Source organism: Lissotriton vulgaris, chromosome 1_1 (assembly GCF_964263255.1).
Source record: "Lissotriton vulgaris chromosome 1_1, aLisVul1.2, whole genome shotgun sequence".
NCBI classification, from domain to species: Eukaryota; Metazoa; Chordata; class Amphibia; order Caudata; family Salamandridae; genus Lissotriton; species Lissotriton vulgaris.
Window position 1 is genome coordinate 917,878,115 of NC_141685.1, and position 21,122 is coordinate 917,899,236.

General features: G+C 45.3%; 1 protein-coding gene across 2 annotated transcripts in view; it reads left to right on the top strand.

The window, feature by feature from the left end:
• The window catches only part of PDE4A (phosphodiesterase 4A), a 1,006,014-nt gene that overhangs the window by 443,854 nt on the left and 541,038 nt on the right, over positions 1-21,122 (top strand). The window contains exon 1 of one of the 2 annotated variants that reach the window (XM_086959061.1): positions 3,333-4,717. The exons of the other annotated variant lie outside the window; for it this stretch is intronic. Within the exon in view, the coding sequence (XP_086815187.1) occupies positions 4,464-4,717 (254 nt within the window). The 5' untranslated portion in view covers positions 3,333-4,463. Of the gene's footprint in view, positions 1-3,332; positions 4,718-21,122 lie in introns of those variants that run through there. 2 annotated transcript variants of the gene reach the window in all.

Consider the following 21,122-nt stretch of genomic DNA (forward strand, 5'->3'; position numbering starts at 1 on the left):
GGCGAGCCATGCTATAGGGGTCGTGCAGCTGCCATTATTAAAGTTCAAACCCGGCATCGGGGAGAAAGGCGCGTGGCCATGAATATCAAGCTCAGGCTACCAAGCTGGAGAGCGTGTCCTGCCTTCTGTGTGTCCAGCAGGCAGGAGAAAGCAGTGTAAACATGCAAACTCACCGCCACAGCCGGCTTTAACAGGAAGCCAGGCAACCTTTGTTGGGACGGGGGCGGGGCCGGACAAAAACAGGAAGCAGGCGCTCCTGTGCCCGCCGGAGAATTTCCGTGTTAGCTAGCGGGGCTCCCGTGCTCGTGGAGAGCCCCGCAGCCCCCGCCTGTTAACCGGAATGACCCGCTGGCTGCCGAGGGACACGCAACAAGAACCTGGTGAGTGGGGTGTGAGGGGGATGTGTGCGCGCGCGCGTGTGTGTGTGTGCGCACGTGTGTGTGTCTCTGGTGAGGTAAGGGGGGGAGCGTGTGTGTATGCAGTGTGTGTGTGTGTGTGCGCTCGTGTGTGTATGCGACGGCGGGGTGGGTTCTCTGTATGTATGGGTGCGAGCATGGGCGCTTGTGTGTCTCTGTGTATGCGCATGCGTGTGTGGTGCCGTGCGCGCCCTCGAGGAGGAATCTGAGACAGCGAGGCTCGTGCCTGATCGCTGTCTCACATTCCTCCAGACACGCCAGCAAAAGATGTCTTCGCAGACAGCAGGCTTCGCCTGCTTTTTACGTCTGCTCGACCTAAAAACGGAGGAGGCATGTGAATTCCTTGAATGTGTTTGTGCTACTGGTGAACACTTTAGAGAGCGTTCCACTCCTAAGTTCTTTTGATCTTCCTGACAATACCAACTGCAGGCAAAGCAGAGTTGGATTTGCCCTAAAAGAGGTGGCCAAGCTGGAATTGGCTTTCATATCTGCTCTAAAAGGATTACAGGGCATTTAAGACACATTTCAATTGTGTTGGGCCTCGTTGGTGAGTCTTAAGAGCCCTATCACCTGAAGGACCAAAGTCATGCCATACCTGTGCTACTTACTTTGAATGTAAGCTCATCTTTATCTTTTTGTGTGCTCCTGAACAAACAACCTCATCAGTCTATGCCTCACTTCCCTTAAGTGACAAAAATGTGAAGCCTTGAAAATGGGCTACAGTAGTATTTGCGGGTGTCTCAATTAGTATGCACAGCTGGACATGTGGTTGTCTACGGTATCTCCACAGTTTTGTTGCCAACTTTTAAAATGGGCAACCAGGGGAGGTTTACAGAAAGCGGGTGTATGATTTTATGTTTTGAGTTGGGGGTGAGCCCCTTATTAAGCAGCCTCGACCTAGCACAAAACGTAAACAGGGTATCACCACGCAAGATGAAAGGGTTCTGTCTGTCCTTGCACTCGCATGCCAAGCATTTTTGGGTGAGACCAATGTTATGCTTGCTTGAGGGGCTCTAGTGTTTAGAAACCTACACATTTCCCCACATTTGACTCAGCAGCACCGTGGACAGAGCCGCATCTGTGTGTAAAGCAGGATATATATGCACAGAGGGAGTGGGACCGAGGGAGCTGGGATAGTGCTCGAGGTGGTACCCTTTGTATTTACTGTATTTAGGTTGTTTTTTTAGATAGCACTACAGGCCACTGGTGGTGGCCCTTGAAATTCATAGGTCAGATACATCAGTAGGGTGATCAGTTAAAGAAATAGAAAGGGTAACATCATGGGCCAAAGATAACTGAGTACTCTAATAACATAACTGAAGTAGTAAGATAAGAGGCGAGACAATTAGCCAGCGTATAAACAAGCACTGGTACCCATGGGGTAAAGATAGACTGGAAATAGCAGTGTGTAAAGAGTCAATAACACTAAGAATGGAGGGATAACAGTGGACGTCACATCATAAGCTGCGTTTGAGTAAGGAATGAACAGTAGTAATGATGGATTCCTAAAAATGATGACCATACACTGTGTGTAAGATGTTCTCTGGGATCAAGGCAGTGCTTAATTTGAGCCGGTGCTTTCTGGTGCTCAGCACCGGCACTTAATTGGTTTCCGGTGCTCGGCACCAGCACCTAATTGTCAACACCATACTTAGAACAGCCAGAGTGGCGCTGCTCATCTAATTTAGAGATGAGCAGAACAATGGTTGTTTATGAATACATTATACCTTAAAATTGCTAATACCTGCCTCCCCAGCCATTCCTTTAGCTTTGGGGACCTGGAATAATCAGAACTGTTGCATTTACATGTGATAGAGATGGCTAACAGTTGTTTTGGCAGCAATGACAAGGGCGATGGGTGGTGCAAGCTGCAGTGGCCCCCTGGTCAGAGCCCTGGCACTTAATAGTTTACAAATTAAGCACTGGATCAAGGTGTAAACAGCGGGAGTCACACAGGCTTCATATGATGCACTGTCTTTGTAGGCCACGCTCCAACAAGTAGGCTGCTGCGCTCTGCGGCTTGTGGAACTCATTGAGCTCAAATGTGAGTCTTAACTGGTGTTGTTTACGCATACCCCCTGATAGACTCATCAGGGAAGGTGTTGGACAAGCAACAGAGCAGCTGCACTCTACAGCCTTGGCAGCTCGCAGGTTTCACATTTAGGCCAGCCTGATAGGGGATGCTTATGTGCAACTTTCATCCTATGAGAGAACGAGTGTTTGACATGAGCTAAGTGGTACTCTGCATTCGGCAGCTTCTGGACCCTGCAGGTGTAAAACGTGGCTTGGTTCCAAAGGGGCTCGTGCCCTTCATCCCTCCTCATTGATGCTTTTGACAGAGGGGTTAGCCTGCTCTAAGAGAGCTGCTTCGTTCTGCAGCACTATGAGTTCACAGGTGTGGCACAGTTGTTTGCCAAGCTATAAGCAGAACTCCTGTGTTTTGCAGCCACGTGACCTCGCAGATTGAAACTGTGAGCTGGTTCGCAAAGAGTGCTCCTGCTAAGCAATTTGGCACAGTTTAAGTGGGCTATGCTTTCTGTTGCTTAAGGAGCTCACAAGTGAAAATTGAAAGCTAGAGCCAAATGGAGTTTGTACTCGCCACCGCACCTGGTAGAGCCTTTGGTACAGTCTAAGCCAGCTGCTGCCTTCTGCTGCCTCAGGAGCTCACATGTGTAAAATATGAACTAGGCCCAACGAGAGTTTGTACTCAGCGCCTGCTCTTTGCCACTTTGGTGTGGTCAAAAATGGCTGCTGCCTTCTGCTGTCTCGGGAGCAGACAGGTGCAAAACGTGAGCTAGGCCCAAAGGGCGTTTGTTCCGCGAATCCTGTTGCCGATGTGTCGATTCCAAAAGACCAAAGGGCGCATCCCGGTGAGGTAACCGCAATGAAGTGCAGGGCGCGCCATTAGGCTTGTTCACAGTGGCAAAACTCTTAGCATGCCCCAGGCCTCCCCGCCTCCTCGAGCCCAGCGTGAGACACTCTTATCGGGGACGGTTTCCTAAGAGTTTATGATCTCTGCGCTTTCGCAAGCGCCTGCACTAAGCAGAGGAAGTCTGGCTCAAGCAGCCTTTTTTTCTGCGTTCGTGCACGCCTCTTACTCACAGACTTGAGCTGTGACCAAGGCAGTTCCGCAGCAGTTGTCGAAATGTTTTAGCTTTGGCATGGTAGAGAACTTACTCTTCCCTGACCGCACCACTGGTTTGACGTTTGCATTCTCAGGCCGTGAGGGATGGTGGCGCAGCAGAGGGTCCTTGTCTGTGTGGGCGTTCCAGGGACCTAGGGCCCGGGCTGGGTTGTGCCTCTGGTGGGAGTGCCTTCATTCTTAAAGTTTGCCAGCACTTCGAGTCCACCAGCACGTTCCCATAGCCATGCCTCCGCCAGCCCGGCGCAGCACGTGCGTCTGTCGTTGGTGGCCGTCGACGCTGCAGTGGTCCGGATGGCTCTGCCACGAGCCCTCGGTGCGGAACTGAGGTTCTCACCGCCGCAGTTACGTCACTGAGGATTCCTGAGCGCTAGAACGGAGGGCCCGGGTCGAGCAGCTCGTGCCATCAGACCACGTCATTGAGGATTCTTGAGCGCGAGAGCGGCGGGCCTGGCCCGGCCCAGGTCGAGCAGCTAGTGCCATCGGACCAAGTCATTGAGGTTTCTTGAGCGCCAGAGCGGCGGGCCTGGCCTGGCCCAGGTCGAGCAGCTCGTGCCATCGGACCAAGTCATTGAGGATTCCTGAGCGCGAGAGCGGAGGGCCCAGTTCGAGCAGCTCGTGCCACCGGACCACGGCTTATGCTGACCCCAGACTGACATGAGAACGTATGCAGAGGCTCTTCCCTGCCTTCCTCAGCCCTTCTTTCTTACTCATTTGATTCGGAGACCGGAAGAAGTAAAATCTGTGGCATGTGGACCACATTTACTCCTTGAGCCCCCCCTCAGTCAGAGGGTCTGCAGTGAGTTTTTAGTTTTTTTTGTGATTTGGTGCTCGACATGAGAGTATAAGTTGCCAGTTACAACCTCACGCTCATCTTGCCATCTGCCTTTGGGCGACTGTCTACCATGGCTCGTGAGAAGGTTAAGAGCATGCCCAGTCTACCCAGCATTCCTGAGCTCACCTCACTGCAGAGCCGGGAGGACGAGACTTTCCTTCCCACCTCACCTGCAGCACGCCAGTCGCGGACACCCAAGATGGGCCAGAACCGGCCACCGACTTCCCCCATCTTCTTCCCGTGCACTTCGCCGACATACCTGAAGAAGATGGCGGTCAACCGAAGCATCCAAGAGTTCCACAAGAGGAAGTCCTTTTCGAGCTGGTAAGATGGGACGATATTAGAACTTTCAGGGGTGGTGAGACAAGACGGGGTAAGGCCTTACTGGTTGGTGGCTAGAGAGGAAGGTGCAAGGATGCTGGAGAATAGGGTGGAAGGCCTCCCAAGGAGGGTATAGGCTTTCACAGGGTGGCATGGATGACACCTCCAAGCAGCAGCAGGGTGCAACATCATCCAAGAATGGTGAGGCAGGAGGGTGTAATGCCTAATAGCGGAGCAGGTAAGGTCGCCTAAGGGAGAAGTGAGACTATAATGGGCCGTTAAGAGTGAAGGAGGTGCAACTTTGCACACCTCTCTGCTAATGCTCTGACACAGGGGCTTTGATTGCTACATCCGCATCGCTGCGGCAGCTTTTCCCGCTGTGTGCGGCAATTTTGAAAAAGCCACGTTACATGACGAGCTCATCATCAGCACACGACCGCCGTAGCAGATGACGAGCTGAGCTCGTCATCAGCAGCGAAGAGGCTAAGGAAGAAACTGTTACATAAGAGGATGTTTAGTGCATGGTAGAAACTGCCGGCATTGCTTTACAGAAGTGGTTGTTAATGCACAGTAGCGGAGTCCGTAATTGCGTTACAGAAGAGGTTGATAATGCACTGTAATGCTGGCTATTATTGCTTTGCAAGAGAGGTTGTTCATGCTCTATAGAACTTGCTGAGGTTAAAGAGCACCTCTTGCGTGGCTGCTGCAGTCCTAAATCTCATACCTGGCCTCCCACCCTCGCCCTGCCCTATACTTCACATGTAAATGGCCTCCATCCAGGCGCATAGCTACTATTGGTACAGCAGGTGCAGCTGTGGGCCATTGAACTCTGGTAATTGCTGTATTTTACTACTCCAATAGCAGTCCAAGGGGTAGTATTCCTTGTTTGCACCTGGGCCATGGCCTCCTGCAACACTGCTGTCCCCTCAGGAAATCCTACCTGTTCTATCAACAGACTGCTGTCTGTTGCTGAGAGCACGGTGCAGGCAGTGCGCTTGGCAACTTGGGTGACCAACAAAAGAGCTGAAACTTATAAAAATAATTATGAGCATCAACCTTGTTTGACCCGGTCACCAGACCTTGGATTGTCACGCGTCAGATTTTAGTTGTCAATGTGCTGGTGACTGCTATCACATTCAGCCTATTTTTAGGTCTTTCACAAAAATAGTTTTAGCTGTTTGTTGATGATAGACCACACTTCCAATGCTTATACTGGGATCTGGATCAGCCCATTGATTATCATTGGTTGTCATTCTTGTCAATCTTATTCACTTGCTTCCTATTCAATGGCTTTCCTTCCTCTTCTTGTGTTTCTCCCTCCCCTAGAGCATAGTTTCTTTACAATCGTTCTGACTAGATAAGTTATATTCTTCCGCTACTTACATTCAGCGAACTACTTTTTTTCCAGCACTGTTGGAGAACATCTTTATTTTCTTGCTCTCTTCCTCGTGTACTGTTTTCCCCCTCACATCCCTTTCCCCCGGCTCTCTGTGTTGCTTGCCCATCCCTAGCTCGTCTGTTGCTTCCCACACCCATCCTTTTCTTGTCCCGTTCTTTTTTTGCGCTCCTTCCAGCTCTTTTATTGCTTCCCACCCACTGTTGCTCACCGCCACTTAATAACATTGAGTTGAACCCTCCCTTCACTCCACTGCTGCTCCCTAGCTCCTCATCGTTCTGGGTTTTTCTACTTTCTTTCTCTAAAACAACCCTTCTGTGCACTTCTTATACTTCATAATTTACAGCTCCAAGATTTGTGTATGGCATTTTGGAATGGTTAAAAAAAATGGCTGCCGCAGCATCCTGATGCATTTGTGTGTATGTGTGGTGATACATGCATGTACAATGCTGTTCAGTGTCAGCAAAAAGCATTGGCAAAGATGAAAGGTCATCTAACGCCTTCCAAAGACAAGACCTGCTAGCTTACCAGCCCTTGTTTGAGAAGCCATTAAGCTGAATTGTCTTGTAGCATGTGTTTGTTGTTATTTCTCTTTCTCACTAGACAAAGGAGAATTATAAAACAAGCATCGAGGAGAGGAGTTAGCCTAACGGTTAGGGCGGTCGACCTCAAATCTGGGGAACTGTGTTTGAGTCTCGGCGATGACGCTGAACATCCTGTGATTCTGGGCAAATCACTTAATCTCCCCATGCCTAACAAAAAAAAAGAATGTGTCCTCATGTAATGCAACTGGTGCTATGTAAAGCGCTCTGATACCTGATTCAGGTCATGTTTGCGCTATATAAAACTCTGTAAAAAAAAGCATTGGCAAAGTGAATAAGACTCGCCTTGCAATGCATCATCAGGAGAAAGCAAAGAACGTTCAATACATGCACTTACAGATTGATGCTGGTGCCAGGTTCCTTTTTTTATTTACTGATCCATGATGGGAGATGGCACTTGGATTAGTAAATAAAAAAAATGTTTTTGCGTGGAAAGCGAAAATAATAAAGGACCGCAGGGTGGGAGCAAAGGAAGAGCTGGTGGGAAGAGTATGGGGGGAGCAGCACACGAGGGAGAGAGCAACATAGGGGTCGCGAGAAACGCACATGAGGGAGAGAGCTAGATATCACATGCACTCTTATGGAGTGAATGAATACAAAATGAAAAAAGCAGAGGATGCTTAAGAGGCTATACTACAGGGGACAAACACGAGAAGAGGATGGCGAGCCATTGAATAAGAAGCAAGGAAATGAAAGTGACACTATAGCCAACCAGTGGTAAGCCCTCTGTATGTTCATAATAGATCTTTCACAACCAGAGAGCTTGTGCGGTCTGGTAGGCGACACCTAATAAAAGATGTGTGCATGCCTTCTCATCTATGCCACATTACAGTGTATCTTTTGTTCCCTACGAGGAGGTGAGCTGCTTCTTCTCTCGAAGCTTTGCTGCTTTAACGACTAACCTGCAGAGGCACATCGGTCTCCTAACCCCATTGTGTCCCTCCTCCCCTTGCAAATATGCTTGAACTCTCCTTTGTGTTTAGAAATAAACTTTGTAAACAAAAAGAGGATTTTAACAGTTAACCTTTCCCCATCTTCTTCATAAGGTGAATTGAAACTAGTCCTATGCAACTTTTTGATTACACTCATAAAATAGCAAAATTCTCAATTTGTGTGTTACAAAAATGTGTGCAATTCCCCGAAAATTAGCATATTTTTTGTCATTTTCCACTGAATCTGATCTACTGCCAGTACCTTGTGTGGTGTTATTATGTTCGTATACCGATGCATGAAAGTTTCGCCCGAAATACCGGAAAACCACATTTAAAGCTCCTTGCAAAATTTTGTGTAATTTAACAATTTTGTTTTGAAGAAAAAAAAATGATTTCTCTCACTCCTTATTGAAACCTGATTATCAGAAAAAGCCCCAATTTCTGAACACTACATAAGGCTCACTGCTGCTGTCGTGACACTTCCAACCAATTGTTATTGCCTCCTTATGACAGGAAATGTAAGTCGGAAGTCTCACAGTGCAAACCACTTTTCGATGGGAAGCTTTTTTTCAACCTTCACCAAAGTTTATGCAAAATTTTTGCAAAAGTTGGAAACTTTTTTTGCTAGGACTCATTAACATGAAAATCGGGACTATTTAAAGAAATTATGCCACATATTTCCTTATGTTTCATTATAAGAATTACTTTGCAGAAAACAGTTAGCGCATAATTTGTGGCCTTTTGGAGTACGGCAGCGCAGCAAAGCACCTTGCTGCACAGCCCGATGCCACAGTGAAAGGGCAGGAATGCACCATATTTAAGCAATACGGAGTAGTACTGTCCTTTCTGCCTGCACTGGAACTGTTTTGGCAGCCTAGTGCCAACGTAGGCACCCATACACCATGGTGCAAGAAGTCTTCAGTTGCAGGTATTTTGTTTTTGTGGAGGAAGAGGCACCCTCTTGCACAAAAAACAGTCCTATGAAGGTGTTTTCCTCTTTCTATGTGTGCTGCAGCATGGAAAGATTAAAAAACGAGGAGAAATTAACATATTTCTCCTCGTTACGCCTCATCTTGGGAAGCATACGGATTTGAGGCCTCTCCACGTTTACATCACTTTGTAAATCTGGGGCATCGTCAAATTCCATGGGTGCTGCGTGGGAAAATGCACCGCAATGCCCATGGAATTCCTCTTGGGTGCAGAGTAGAGCAACACAGGGATTTGCGCTGAATCGCCTTACTCATGATTTATGAGGCCACTCAGAGCCTTGCAGGCGGTGGCTTTGCGTGGCTTCTTAAATCTTAATGAGAGCCCTGCATCACTCATGTAACACTTTACATGGTGCAAAAGTGACGGGTGTAAGGGTGTCTGCTTTGGCGCTAGGTTGCCAAAACGGCACCTGCGCGGGGAGAAAGGACAGGAATGCACCATATAGCTTAAATATGGTGCAATGCTGCCCTTTCACTTTGGCCTAGGGCCAAAGTGAAAGGGCCCTACATGCCCTACACCAAAATGCCGTAAATGAGGCCCTTAGTGTTCTTCTCAAATGCAACGCGATTGTGCATAAAAAACTCTGTAAAAGTAACACTAGAAAAGAAAAAACTGCAAACATTTGCCATTCTATGCAGAAACACTTTGGAAAAAGAGACACTTGCAAAAAAAAAGTTTGCGTTCTTTTTCCAGGTAGGCTTTGATTAGAAAGAAAATCATCTTGTAGTGCTTTACACGTTGAAAGCAAAGATAAACTGCCAAGACTTTGTAAATTTCATGAAGTATGAAAATCAGGAAATTCCCAAATCTTAAACCGCAGTAAAGTAAAAGCATATTGTAGTACTATACTTATGCGTTGGTTGTGTAGGTGGGCAAGCTGAAATAAATTAACAGGGAGTGCTGAGCCAGAGCCGAGCCAAGGGTCTGGCTGGACTCTAGGAGCCCATGCCCGAGCCGAGCCTTGGACATATTTCGCATTCAAAATTGTACAACAAACATAATGTAAACTTGTGATATGGTCGCCTCAAAATTAAAAAGTGTTTGTTTAACACATCAGAAGCATTTCACCTTAGTACCTCAGATTCTATTCCTGCATTGAGAGAAATGTATTAAAAGTGATAGTTTTTAAACATGAATTTTAAAACATACCTGTCCCATGCTGCCCTGACGACAATGCCATTAGTTAACCATAGGTGATTCAGTTGTCATGCATACCCAAAATGTGGCCTAAATTATTATTATGGACGGACAACATTATAGTCTATTAAATCAAACACACACAATGAACACCCTGAACTCACCTATTGGAAGGTGCTCTCATATGTGATGGTGCAGAAAAAGGAGGCTTGGTGAAATAACATGTTTGCCTAGAAATAGACAATATGTGAGCAGTGTAGCCTCTATTGATCACAGGTGATTTTGTTTCACATTTTGGAGTTCAGCCACTGGATGGAAATCATTTTTTTCTGTCTTCCATTCTACATCAAAGGATAGTGCTTCGTCTTCAGTTCTTGCTGCATGAGGTTGGCGTGTGGGTGCAGGCAGAAGGTACACGAAAGCTTGACTCGTTTTGAGCGCAAGGTTCCAAGAGAATCTCACTAGAGAATCTGGCTCGAGATTTCAGTGGCTCACTCACCTCTAGTTACCACCATACTTCCTCCACAAAACAGCACCACCTTACAATATGCTAATGTTTATTAGATATGGAGCGCTCCATTGACAACAATGGAGTGCTCTGGGCTTTTAACCGCACTGCTGCTGCTGTGATTTTTGCGCTACGCAGCTTTTTTCGAAAAGCCGCGTTAGATCACACGCTCCCCGTGGCTGATGACGAGCTGAGCTCGTCATCGGCATCGAAGGGGTTAATATCCCGTAGAAGCCCGGAGCATCAACATTCCAATGCTCAACTAAGGCCTCACGGACCCCGAGGGCATTTAAATCCCCTCGGGCTCAGTGAGGCCTTTGTTTTACAAATTTGAACATTCTACCCTCTAGGCTCTACCGGCAATTAAATGCCCACTCCCTTGTTAAAGTCCCTCGCCTAACGCTGGAGCAGGTCTTTAATGGTTGGCACAGCCTGATACGACTGGCTCTAAGGCTATATAATACACTCACAGTAAACTCTCCTCCCTATGAAAGGAAAACCTGTGTCACCCATGCAGCAATTGCAGACAAGTTTTTTTCTTTTCTGAAAGTTTAGTTTACACTCTACAGGAAATAAACTGAAATGAAGCAGAGCAAGAACAAGCTACATAAACATGCTGACAAATGGAAGATTGGTAATCAATATATGATACTGAAAAAGGCATGTATGCATATATCAACACAGTGCGTCCAAATGTATGTATCTAGAAGATGACAGGTCAATAATATAGGAGTTGAAATATGTGAAAATGGTGGATGGGATATGTGTAACAAAAAGCAAAGCGATGCTACTAGTGCATGTGTGGCTGTAATGGTCCTAGGCCTGGCGATGAGAGTGAAGCACAGCAGGGATGGTAACTAGCCATGGTAGATATCTAAAAATATGAATTTATAGAGAAGATTGATGAAAGTGGTCCATGGGAATCCATTATTTCAGCTCTTTTTAGAATAATATTAAATATGGAATAATATGGGTAGAAAACAGAAAGCATTTTCAAACCTTGGGAGCACAGCTAAAGAACTTGTGGAGCGCAACCAGAGAATGTGCGATTGCAATTTGTTGAAGCTGGGAATCTCGAGCAGGGCAGTATTGGAGCTTCAGTCCAGTGAAAAAAGTCACAATTAGTGTCAAAACCCACAGAAACATAATCAAACGAAGGTGCACTCTAGAATTTTTATAACTGATAATTGTACAGAGTGTAGGGACGGCTAGAACAGAACTATTATGTTTTATTTGTTTCAGTGGAAGGCCCCTTTAAGAGTTTTAGCCTGGGTGTAAGAGTTTGTGTGTTAAACTAGCCAGTTTGTAGTTAGATCTACTCTTGATGGAAAGCAAACTCACATTGAGCAATACGGGGGGATATTTCCAGTTGATCAGTCTTAGGGATAGGACAAACTGAAGCTTCAAATATAGCTTTAAAGGCGATAAAAAATATGAATTCTTGGAGTCCCTTGAGAAAAATGGAATTACTGTAATCTAATCTTGGGAGGACCAGTGTTTGGATTGCTTCCTCTGTATTTAGTTAATATCTTTTAAGCCAAAAAATTAGTCTGAGCCAGTGAATGGCAATTCTGGCCAACGTGCCATTGTCTTTTTAAGAGTAAATTCAAGAAAATTACAATAATGGTCAACATGCAATCCAGAACATTTCTTGCATATAATTGGGTTTAAACTGGTGTCACTAAAGATTGTAGAGAAATAAGGGGAAACACGGTTTTGTTAGGATCCAATTTGAGGTGATGCAATTGAATCAAAGACTATTATCTTGGTTCGTAGTCAGTACGGAAATGTCAGTGGGAAGAAAGGAACCTTCATAAGCAGTCGGATACAATGGACAAACTGGTGATGGTTGAAGAGTGAGGACACTTCCGCAGATCCCTTGGGAAGTATAGGCACACGTTTAGAGAATAATCTGTCTATTATGATGTGTTGTGAGCAATTAGAAACATAGGACAAATAAATATCAAGCTTTGACAAGGCCAATCGGTCTCATTTACCTTTACATACAAGTGAGACCGATTAGCATTGACAATGCTTGTTTATACTATTCTGTCAAGATTTATGTTTTGTCTTCCACATTTCTTCTGCAATTTTTCTAGGGACTGTTAGATGCCACTGAGAGGCAGCAAATGTGTTTTGTTTAAACAAGGCTGTGTTTGCAGTGCTTTATTCAGATCAGTAAGAATGACACATCTATTGTTAACAAAACCAAAAAAGCACCAGTGGGTGGGTCAATCACAGAAAGGGAGGAAAGCAACAAATAGAAGGAAGACAACTGAGACTGATGGGAAACCCAGACAATCTTGAACAAGGATTGGCTCTGTGGAGTATGGTATAAAATGCTATCTCCTTACAGACAGTTGGTGCTCTCTGAAGCAACACCACACGTTTTACAGTCCAGTTGTTCTTTTTCCTCTAACAGCAAACCATTTTAGACCATTTATTGTCACTCAGGGCTCTTTTATGATGACATAAGGTATTTACCTGCTGGGGCTTTAATATATCACCAGTCTAGGGACCAGAGTTCACTCAACTAGTCAGTGGTTCTGCACATTGAGCTGGTGATAGACTAGAATCAGTGTTCTGCTGCAGCATCTTAATAAGTAATGTGCTTGTTCCGCCCCAGTATTAGCCGTAACAGTCTGTCATTATCTCAAAATCCTGATACCTGCCATAAAGACTAGCGTAATGGAAATGGTTCTCGAGCCCTGACATGGAAAACCATTACTGGTGGGTTGTGAGTGATGCACCCATTTATGGCAATGAGTAACTGTACAGCAAATGCCTTTTCCGTGAAACCACTACTGGGAAAGGTAGCTACAGAAAGTACATTTAGCGAGAAACCACCATATAACACGCGCTACAGAGAAATCTCTTCATAGACCAATCACACTAAAAACAATTGCTACATGGGGCTAACGGTATGAACACACCACCACAGAGAAAGGTTGCCACTAAGAAATATTTTTACAGGGAAAAATTGTTAGTAAGAAATACCTTTTACAGAGAAACTGCTATAGAGACGATTACTAAGAATATCTTTTGCAACAAAATCACTAGAGAGAAAAGTCAATTCAGAGAAATGTTTATAGGGAGAAACCGCTAGAGATAATTCATTACAGAAAAGTAAGTGCCTTTGCAGGGGATTCATCACAGAGAATGGTTGCTTCAAGGAAGTATATTTACAGAGACGAAAAAAAAGAAACGTTGTCACAGGGAAATATCTTTACAGAAAAAAAACTTTACTGAGAAACAACTACAGACAAACGCTTTTACAGAAAATAACTTTACAAAGCAATGACTACTAATAACGGATGTTGCTTGACTAGGAGAGGCCTGCTTGCCTGACTTCTGAGAGACCTCTATCATCTGAGCCACCTTATGTGTTACTTTAAACTTTCAACCATGATACTTCGCTGTGCAACATGGATAAAAGCATTGGCAAGTCCATTAGCTTGCATAGGTGCGATCTATTGGCTTTACCAATGCCTGTTTCTTTCCTAGTAGGCCATCAGTGGAAGTTCCTGGCTCCACCTGGATTTATTGACTGGGACACTCCTTTAGTATCCCTTTTCCTGTTTTATGTTCACATGTTTATTTTAATTTAATTGTAGTGCCTTGCAGTACCAAGCAGAAAGGGAGCTAGCTTGCCACACAGTACAAAACGTTCTTGGCACCAGTTAATATTGACTTTCTCTGCCATGTACTTAGCATCAAACACACGCCTGATAGGGTACCATTCTGTAAAGTAGAGGTATCACACCAGATGCCAGTTCCAGAAAGTATTTCTGGACCACATCTAGGACCCGCTTGATCCAGGGAAATATGCACAATGTGTTCTTGTGTCATTTTCTGATACCGGAAAACAATTCAGCAGTGCCCAGACGTTGTTTGCATTCTGTTCGGTGCAGCAATCTGCAGTCAGGGAGGGGGCTTTCTTATTTTTACTTCCAGTGGCACAAAGAAAGGACTGATTTAAACGGCCACCAGCCCTTCTTTTGATCAAGTATCATCCTGGCTGGGAGCCATCTAGAGCCTGGCACCTAGATGCCAATGCAATGGAAGGAACAAAGAGACATTGCTCATCACTTCACAAGTACTGAGGAGAAACTATGGCTTGAAGGCAGGTCTTTGACTTTGTTCAATCTCCCTATGTAAGAGATTTGTATGCCCTGTAAGAATACAAAATATATTATCTGTGTGTATGAGTAATTACACTAATAATGATTTAAGTCGCACTTAATATTTTTTTTTTATTTCGCTTTTTAGTGCTACTTATCCCAGTTTAGGGTATCAAAGCACTTTACATCACACATAAAAACACAATAAATCATACAAGTGTGTATATCAATTTTCAGTACTTAAGACAATGATGATTTATAAGGTGTAGGAATCACATATCGTCCATACTTGTAGACAATATATGATAAAAGTGAACAATCGGAAGAAACACAAAGGCAGGATATAAAATGTAATACAGTGATTTGGGTTCTTTGTACTAACAAGACTTTGTTAATTCTCAGAGGAGCCCTTTTTTGCAATCTTAGAATAACTACAGATAGAGAAAAAGAGATCTAAAACCATGATTTACCGTTTGCTTGCAGCTCCTTAATTGCAACTAAATAGATCACTGTGCTATTTTAGAAGGACCGCAACTTAAGAACTGGAAATACACAAAATTATCTCCGTGTCAAAAGCAGCAGCCCACTTACCTATCTACATAAAATACAGATCTGTGATCTGCAAGCTACACAATGCGCTTTGCAGCAGGCACCTGAACCCGCTATGCTACTGTGAGTCTAAACTGTTATTGGATAAAACACAGAACTCTCCTAGAACCGCTTGTACCACCAGAGCTATCTTCCCGTTCTATAATTCCCTCAAAGTTGCTGGGCACACATAGATCTGTGCAGCAGGTGTCTGAGCACTATAAGATTCTTTAAAATGTACCCTCTTTGTGACTAATTCAGGAAGCTAAAACAAGTTTGCTTTCACATTTATCCTTGTTGCCAATTTCGGCTGCAGCTGATTTTTTAAAATGTATACATGACTATCAGAATCTGCTTTTTAAGCTCTACCCCTCATGACTCTACTCTTTTCCTCTGCCACTTTTTGACCCCCAATTTATTTGTTCCTGGAGTAAATGTTTTCCAATTCCAGCACTGATAGTGTGCGCCAACCTGCATGCAGGCCACCTCCCTTCAGTCATTTAAATGACACTGCTAAGCGTCTGGCATAGTTTTCCTGGCACAGAGCACAGAAAGACCTCCCTCATCTGAGCCATCTTACATGCCACTTACATTATGGCTGTCCATACTTGATGTCCTCCAATTTCCCGCTATTATTTCCTTGTCGGTAATCACTGGAGGTGTCGGTTTCCACTTTAGTTTTTTGACTGGGACCCCCATGGGGTTTCTTTTATGTGTTTTATTTTCACTGGTTTATTTTAATTTAATTTTAGCACCTTGTAGTACCATGCAGCTGGGGAGCTTGCTAAACTGCACAGGAGCTGCCTGGCTTCAGTTAATATTTTATTATTTCAATCATTTTCAGTATAATACTCACTTCTGATAGTTCACACAAATCTACTTGCAGGCCACATCACCTCCACGGTGAGCCAGTGATACGCAAGCGCTCAAAAAGGAAGCACTTCAGTGCAGGTCCACTCCTGGTAAGACTGCACAATGTGCTGGAAACTCTGCAGTTCGAACTTTCACATTGCCCCCCCCCCCCCACCCCCGGCATATATGTTATGCATATATCTTTCTCTATAATCTTTAGCCAAAAGGCAAGCCTTCTTCATGTAACTTTGCCCCACACCACATAGCTGCCAGGTTTCCAAGGCTGCTGCATGATGTGCTGCTCCAGTCCATGTTTTATTTTCCCTATGACTTTTGGGAATTGTAGTCCTATTTCGTAAAGGAATAAACAAGACTACAAGTCCCAGAATAAAAGAAAAAAACCTGGCCTGGAGTAGTACTTCATTCATGGACCTGGGAAACCTGGCAGGGCTGCCTCTCCACTGTTACACCACAGGAACATGATGGCTCAACTGAGTTTTTTCCTGTCGTTTGTAGAATCCTGTCCACCCCCTCTGAAAACTTGCCCTCTCTCACACTGACATGGTCGTAGAACGCACACTGTCTTTACATATATGCTTGGTCCCTGCCCAGGGCCGGACTGGGAATGATAACCAGCCCCGGCAAAGTGCTCGGCCGGCCCCCCTCCCCACTCGGGGGTGGGAGGTTGGAGGGGCCGCCGAGCACTTTGCCGGGGCCGGTTTTCGGCCGATTTTGGTACAGAGACGATTTTGCAGCAAAAGCGGCCCTGTAACAAAAACGGCCCCCACCCGTGCGTCGCACCGGGGGATTGCCTGGTGCGTGCTATGGCCAGTCCGGCACTGTCCCTGCCCAAACATAACACTGATTTCTGGGATCTAATTTCTTCTTCTGCCCCGGCTTTCCACTAACAGCCAGTGTTGTGTTTGAGTGGCAGGGCGGGTGGGGTGGGAAGAGGTCGGGGGAGGGGGACAAAATAAAAAAAGTAAAAAAAAAAAAAGTACCTCCAGTCGGCTGTGTCGTACTCTTCTGCTCCTCATCTCGCAGGCACAGGCTCCCAAACTACACTGAGGCGGTTCCTGACGGATGCATTGAGAGCAGCGCCAGGATTGGCCTGAGCGCTCTGGATTTGCACTCCCAGGGAGACTGGAAGCCTCTGCCTGCTCTCTCCTGCCCGGCAACGCAGCTGGGGTTGGAGAGAGCTTCGGTGTGCATGAATTATTTGGTCAGCCGGCCAAACCATCATGCGCACTGATCACAGTGCACTCCCATTCCTCCTGCGCCTGTCGTCCTCCATGTCCCTGCCCCCAAAGACTCTGCAGGAAAGGAAAAATAAAACGTGTTTATTATCGTTTTATTTTTTGATGTTCCTGATGTTTTGAGGCAGCTGACAGGGGAGCGACGCTCCTCCTTCATAGCGGAGGAGCCGCGGCTGTGGCCCTCTCTTCATTGCTGGGTCTGCCCACACTTAAATCCAGATATTGTGCTGGCAGTACCAGTAGCCATGTTAAGTGTTGACAGACTCTCTAAACCAGGCGGTGGCTAAGGTATCATTTTTTGGTCCTCACTTCAGTTCAAAATCATTACATCCAATTCCACCCTATGGTTTGAATATCTTATTTTCGAATTCTCCACTAATGCTACCACTTTGTTCTGGAATGCGCTACTTTACTGCCCTCCAGGACTGCATGATGGCTTTCCCCTTAAGCTCACAGGGCTTTTGGCCCCTTTGATCTTGAAGGCTCCCAATTTTACCATCATTGGTAATCATAACTTTCCCTTGGAAACCATAAAGACAGGGGCTCCTCCACGCTCATTGATGATTTACAGGCCTTAGTTTAGCCCAATATGTGTCTAAACCCACCCATCAAGCAGGGCATCCCCTGGACCCCATCTTTTCGAATGTGGAGGACCTCTCCATTGACGGCCCACTGCCGTAACTTGATCAGATCACTGCCTCATTTAATTCCATTGCACAAGAAAGTAGGGGCCTCGTTCTTCCACTTTCCCCTACCAGGCATGGAAATATATATTTCAGAACTCCCTCCCCAGTGTCCTGTCATTTACCCCATTTTCCTTCAGCTAAGATATTTCTGCTGCTACCACCAATTTAAAACCTGGATTCAGGTTGCCTGGATAAAAGACCGGCATCCAGATCTTTAAATTCCCTCTGCTGCCTGGTACTCTGAGAAACCATTGCAAATAAGCACTAACGGAAGCGGCAGGAAGGGATCTGGAAGCGCTCCTATCTTCACAATGACAGACAAGCCTACTAGGGTCCCTCCGTCAGGTGCTATCAGCAATTCAGAGCGGCCCATGCTACTCAGGGATCATCCTTAAGTTCCGCCTTGTTTAATGTATGCTAACCCCTTTTGGTCAAGACTCTTTAAACGTACGGTTTCAATATCACCGCATATGCAGACAACACTGAAATTGTTGTCTTGATCTTAGACAACCTTACTGAAAGACAGGTCAAATTTCATTAAAACATGGTGGACATTATCATCTGGATCCCCTGGAACTGTTTAAAGTAAACAGGGATAAGTATGAAGTTGTCTTGTTCAGCAACTCCTCAAACATCTTCTATTCCCTTTGGTGGCCAGAAAGCATAGGAAACACCTCTGTCCCCTCTGAATCTGTCATGAATGTAGGCGCTAAACAGGACCACTCAAATAAATCCGGTCTCAGCTGTCTGTACTACCAACCTTAACATGTTATGGAAAGTGTCTACTCAGCTCTCCTTAACTGCCCTGAAGACTGTGATTTAGGCCTGAGTCACCTTGTGCTTGGACTGTGGAAATGCCCTCTACGTATGCACATCCCGGCATCTGATCAATCGGCATCATACGAAACGCTATTACTCAGCCTGTTCTCAATCTGCTAGCCCGATCTTTCATATCTGAACATTTGCAGAGTTCACATTTGTTCACTGTGGAAAAATGAACCATATTTAAAACCCTGTTTTTTCGCTCATGAAACTTGATATAGGACTGGAATGTATGACGTTAAAACGCATACATTTACAGCCCATGCCTTTACAACACAGTTTATACATCGCAACATCCTTTACAACGCATTCTTTTACATCGCATGCCATTACATTGCATTTTTAGAAACCACCTTTACCACGCATTCCATTACATCGCATTATACCATTACAAAGCATACCATTACAACGCATACCATTACATTGCATCTAAGGTAAGTGTTGGATAGTGTAGGGGTAATAATTACTATTCCCACTCCAGTGAGTGCAACCGTAGGGTAAGTGTTGGATAGTGTAGGGGTAAAAATTACTCTTCTAACTCCAGTGAGTGCAACAGTAGGGTAAGTGTTGGATAGATTTTTAGAGTGATTGCTGCCATAAGTTGGAACAAACTTCCACTTAACCTGCGTCTTGAGCAAACAGAAATGAAGTTTCGCTGTCTGTTAAAAACTCACTTGTTTACATGCTAGTTGGGTTCTGGTATCTGCTGCTGGTTAGCTCTTATGTCTTATTTGGCACCACAGTCCTACAGAGCGGGGACACGCCGGGATGGCGCAGCCATAGCGCTCTACAATAGTGTAAGGGTACTATGTGTTGTAATGGTATGCGTTATAATGACTTGCGATGTAATACCTACGTTGTAGTGACATGCGTTGTAATGACATGCATTGTAGTGACATGTGATGTAATGGCTGCGTTGTAATGACATGCGATGTAAAGGATGTTGCGATTTAATGACTGGGTTGTAAAGGTCGTGCGATGTAATGACTGCGTTATAAAGGTTGCTTCCCCTTCTCTATACCAGCATGCCTCCTTTTTATCTCGCAAGAGAAGGTGGTCGTTCCTTCTCATTCATGGCTGCAAAGTATTGGAACAAACTTAACCTTAAATACACCATCCAGCTGGTCTCCCGTCTTTTGAAAAACATCTCAAACCCCGGCTCTATCACTATCCCCTTTAGCTGGCTTCCTTGTCAGTTCTTGTTTATTCTCAGCACTAGGACACTGCTAGTTGGGTAGTAGTTGCACTTCGTAAATCCACACAACATTTTACAGGATCAAAAAAAGGCTTGATACTAGAAAAAACACTTCTGAGCTAACTTCCTTGGGCCACCAAGCTCACAGCCAGAGGAAGGCTGAGGGCAGCAGAAGGAAACAGATATGTGACCAAAGATGCTTGAAAGCAGGCACGTTGCAGCCTATCTTATAGATATAATACAGCCAACGGCCCGAAGTTGCACAGGAAGTGCGTTTCACAGCTCAGCCTCCTGATTCGACTGTGATAACTTCCTCTAGTAAGAGATTTTTCAAAATGCCTACTTTTAAGGGGAAAAAATGAATCTTTTTTAAGGCATCATAGTGGGCAAGAGTAAAATGTCACGGTTGGAACGCTCGAGTTAATCTCAGTCACTGATGCTTACTGTGGGCTATGTTTTTTTTATTACTAAGCCACTGCATCAAGAGAGCTAGCGTGTGCAAATCTGTCATGGTCCTCCTGCAACAGGGACAGCCCCAAAGCAGTTTCAGCCTTGTTGTGCCCCATCTGTGATGCGCAGCTCGAATCCTGTTACACAGTGAGCGACAGGACCTATATCTGGGCATACCCTTGCACATTGGTGAATTAACACCCATGCACTCAATACTGTATTATTGGTGTACCACCGTAATGTCCTCATCACTATATCCTCTGACATAAATCGTGTCCGAAATAATGTTTACAAAACTAGCACCGATTGGAGTCCAGCGTAGAAAACCTACACCTAAAGAGATAATTTTTTGTGGTGAGATTTAGAGCACAGTATTTGCGTCAGATGATTATTTGTGTTCACGATATTCCGACATATAGCCTATTTGACATAAATTAGTGTTATTTGGCCTTACAAGTTTAAACATCAAATTAGTCTAATCTGAGCAGTGGTGAGGCAGCGCGGGGGCTGCACGGGGGGCAGCGCGGGTAATAGAGATAAAAAATGCTTACCTGCCATTTGCTGCGTTGGCGTTCTTCTGGCAACTGTTCCTCGAATCCCGGCTTGCCACAGGCTCCCCTACACCAGTCCAGACGCTCGTCTCATGCTGGTATTACCCAGCATGAGAGCAGCACCATGATTGGTGTGAGCCCCGTAGTTGGGTCCTCTCTAAGGGACTACGGCCCTGTGGAGAGATCTAAGTGCGCATGCCAGTTTCGTCGGCCATAACTGGCCCGTCAAACTGTCATGCAAATCGTCATGCGCACTTAAAGCAGTGCTGTCCCTCCTCCTTCTTCCGTATATAAACAACAGAGTTATACCCAAGTAACCCTT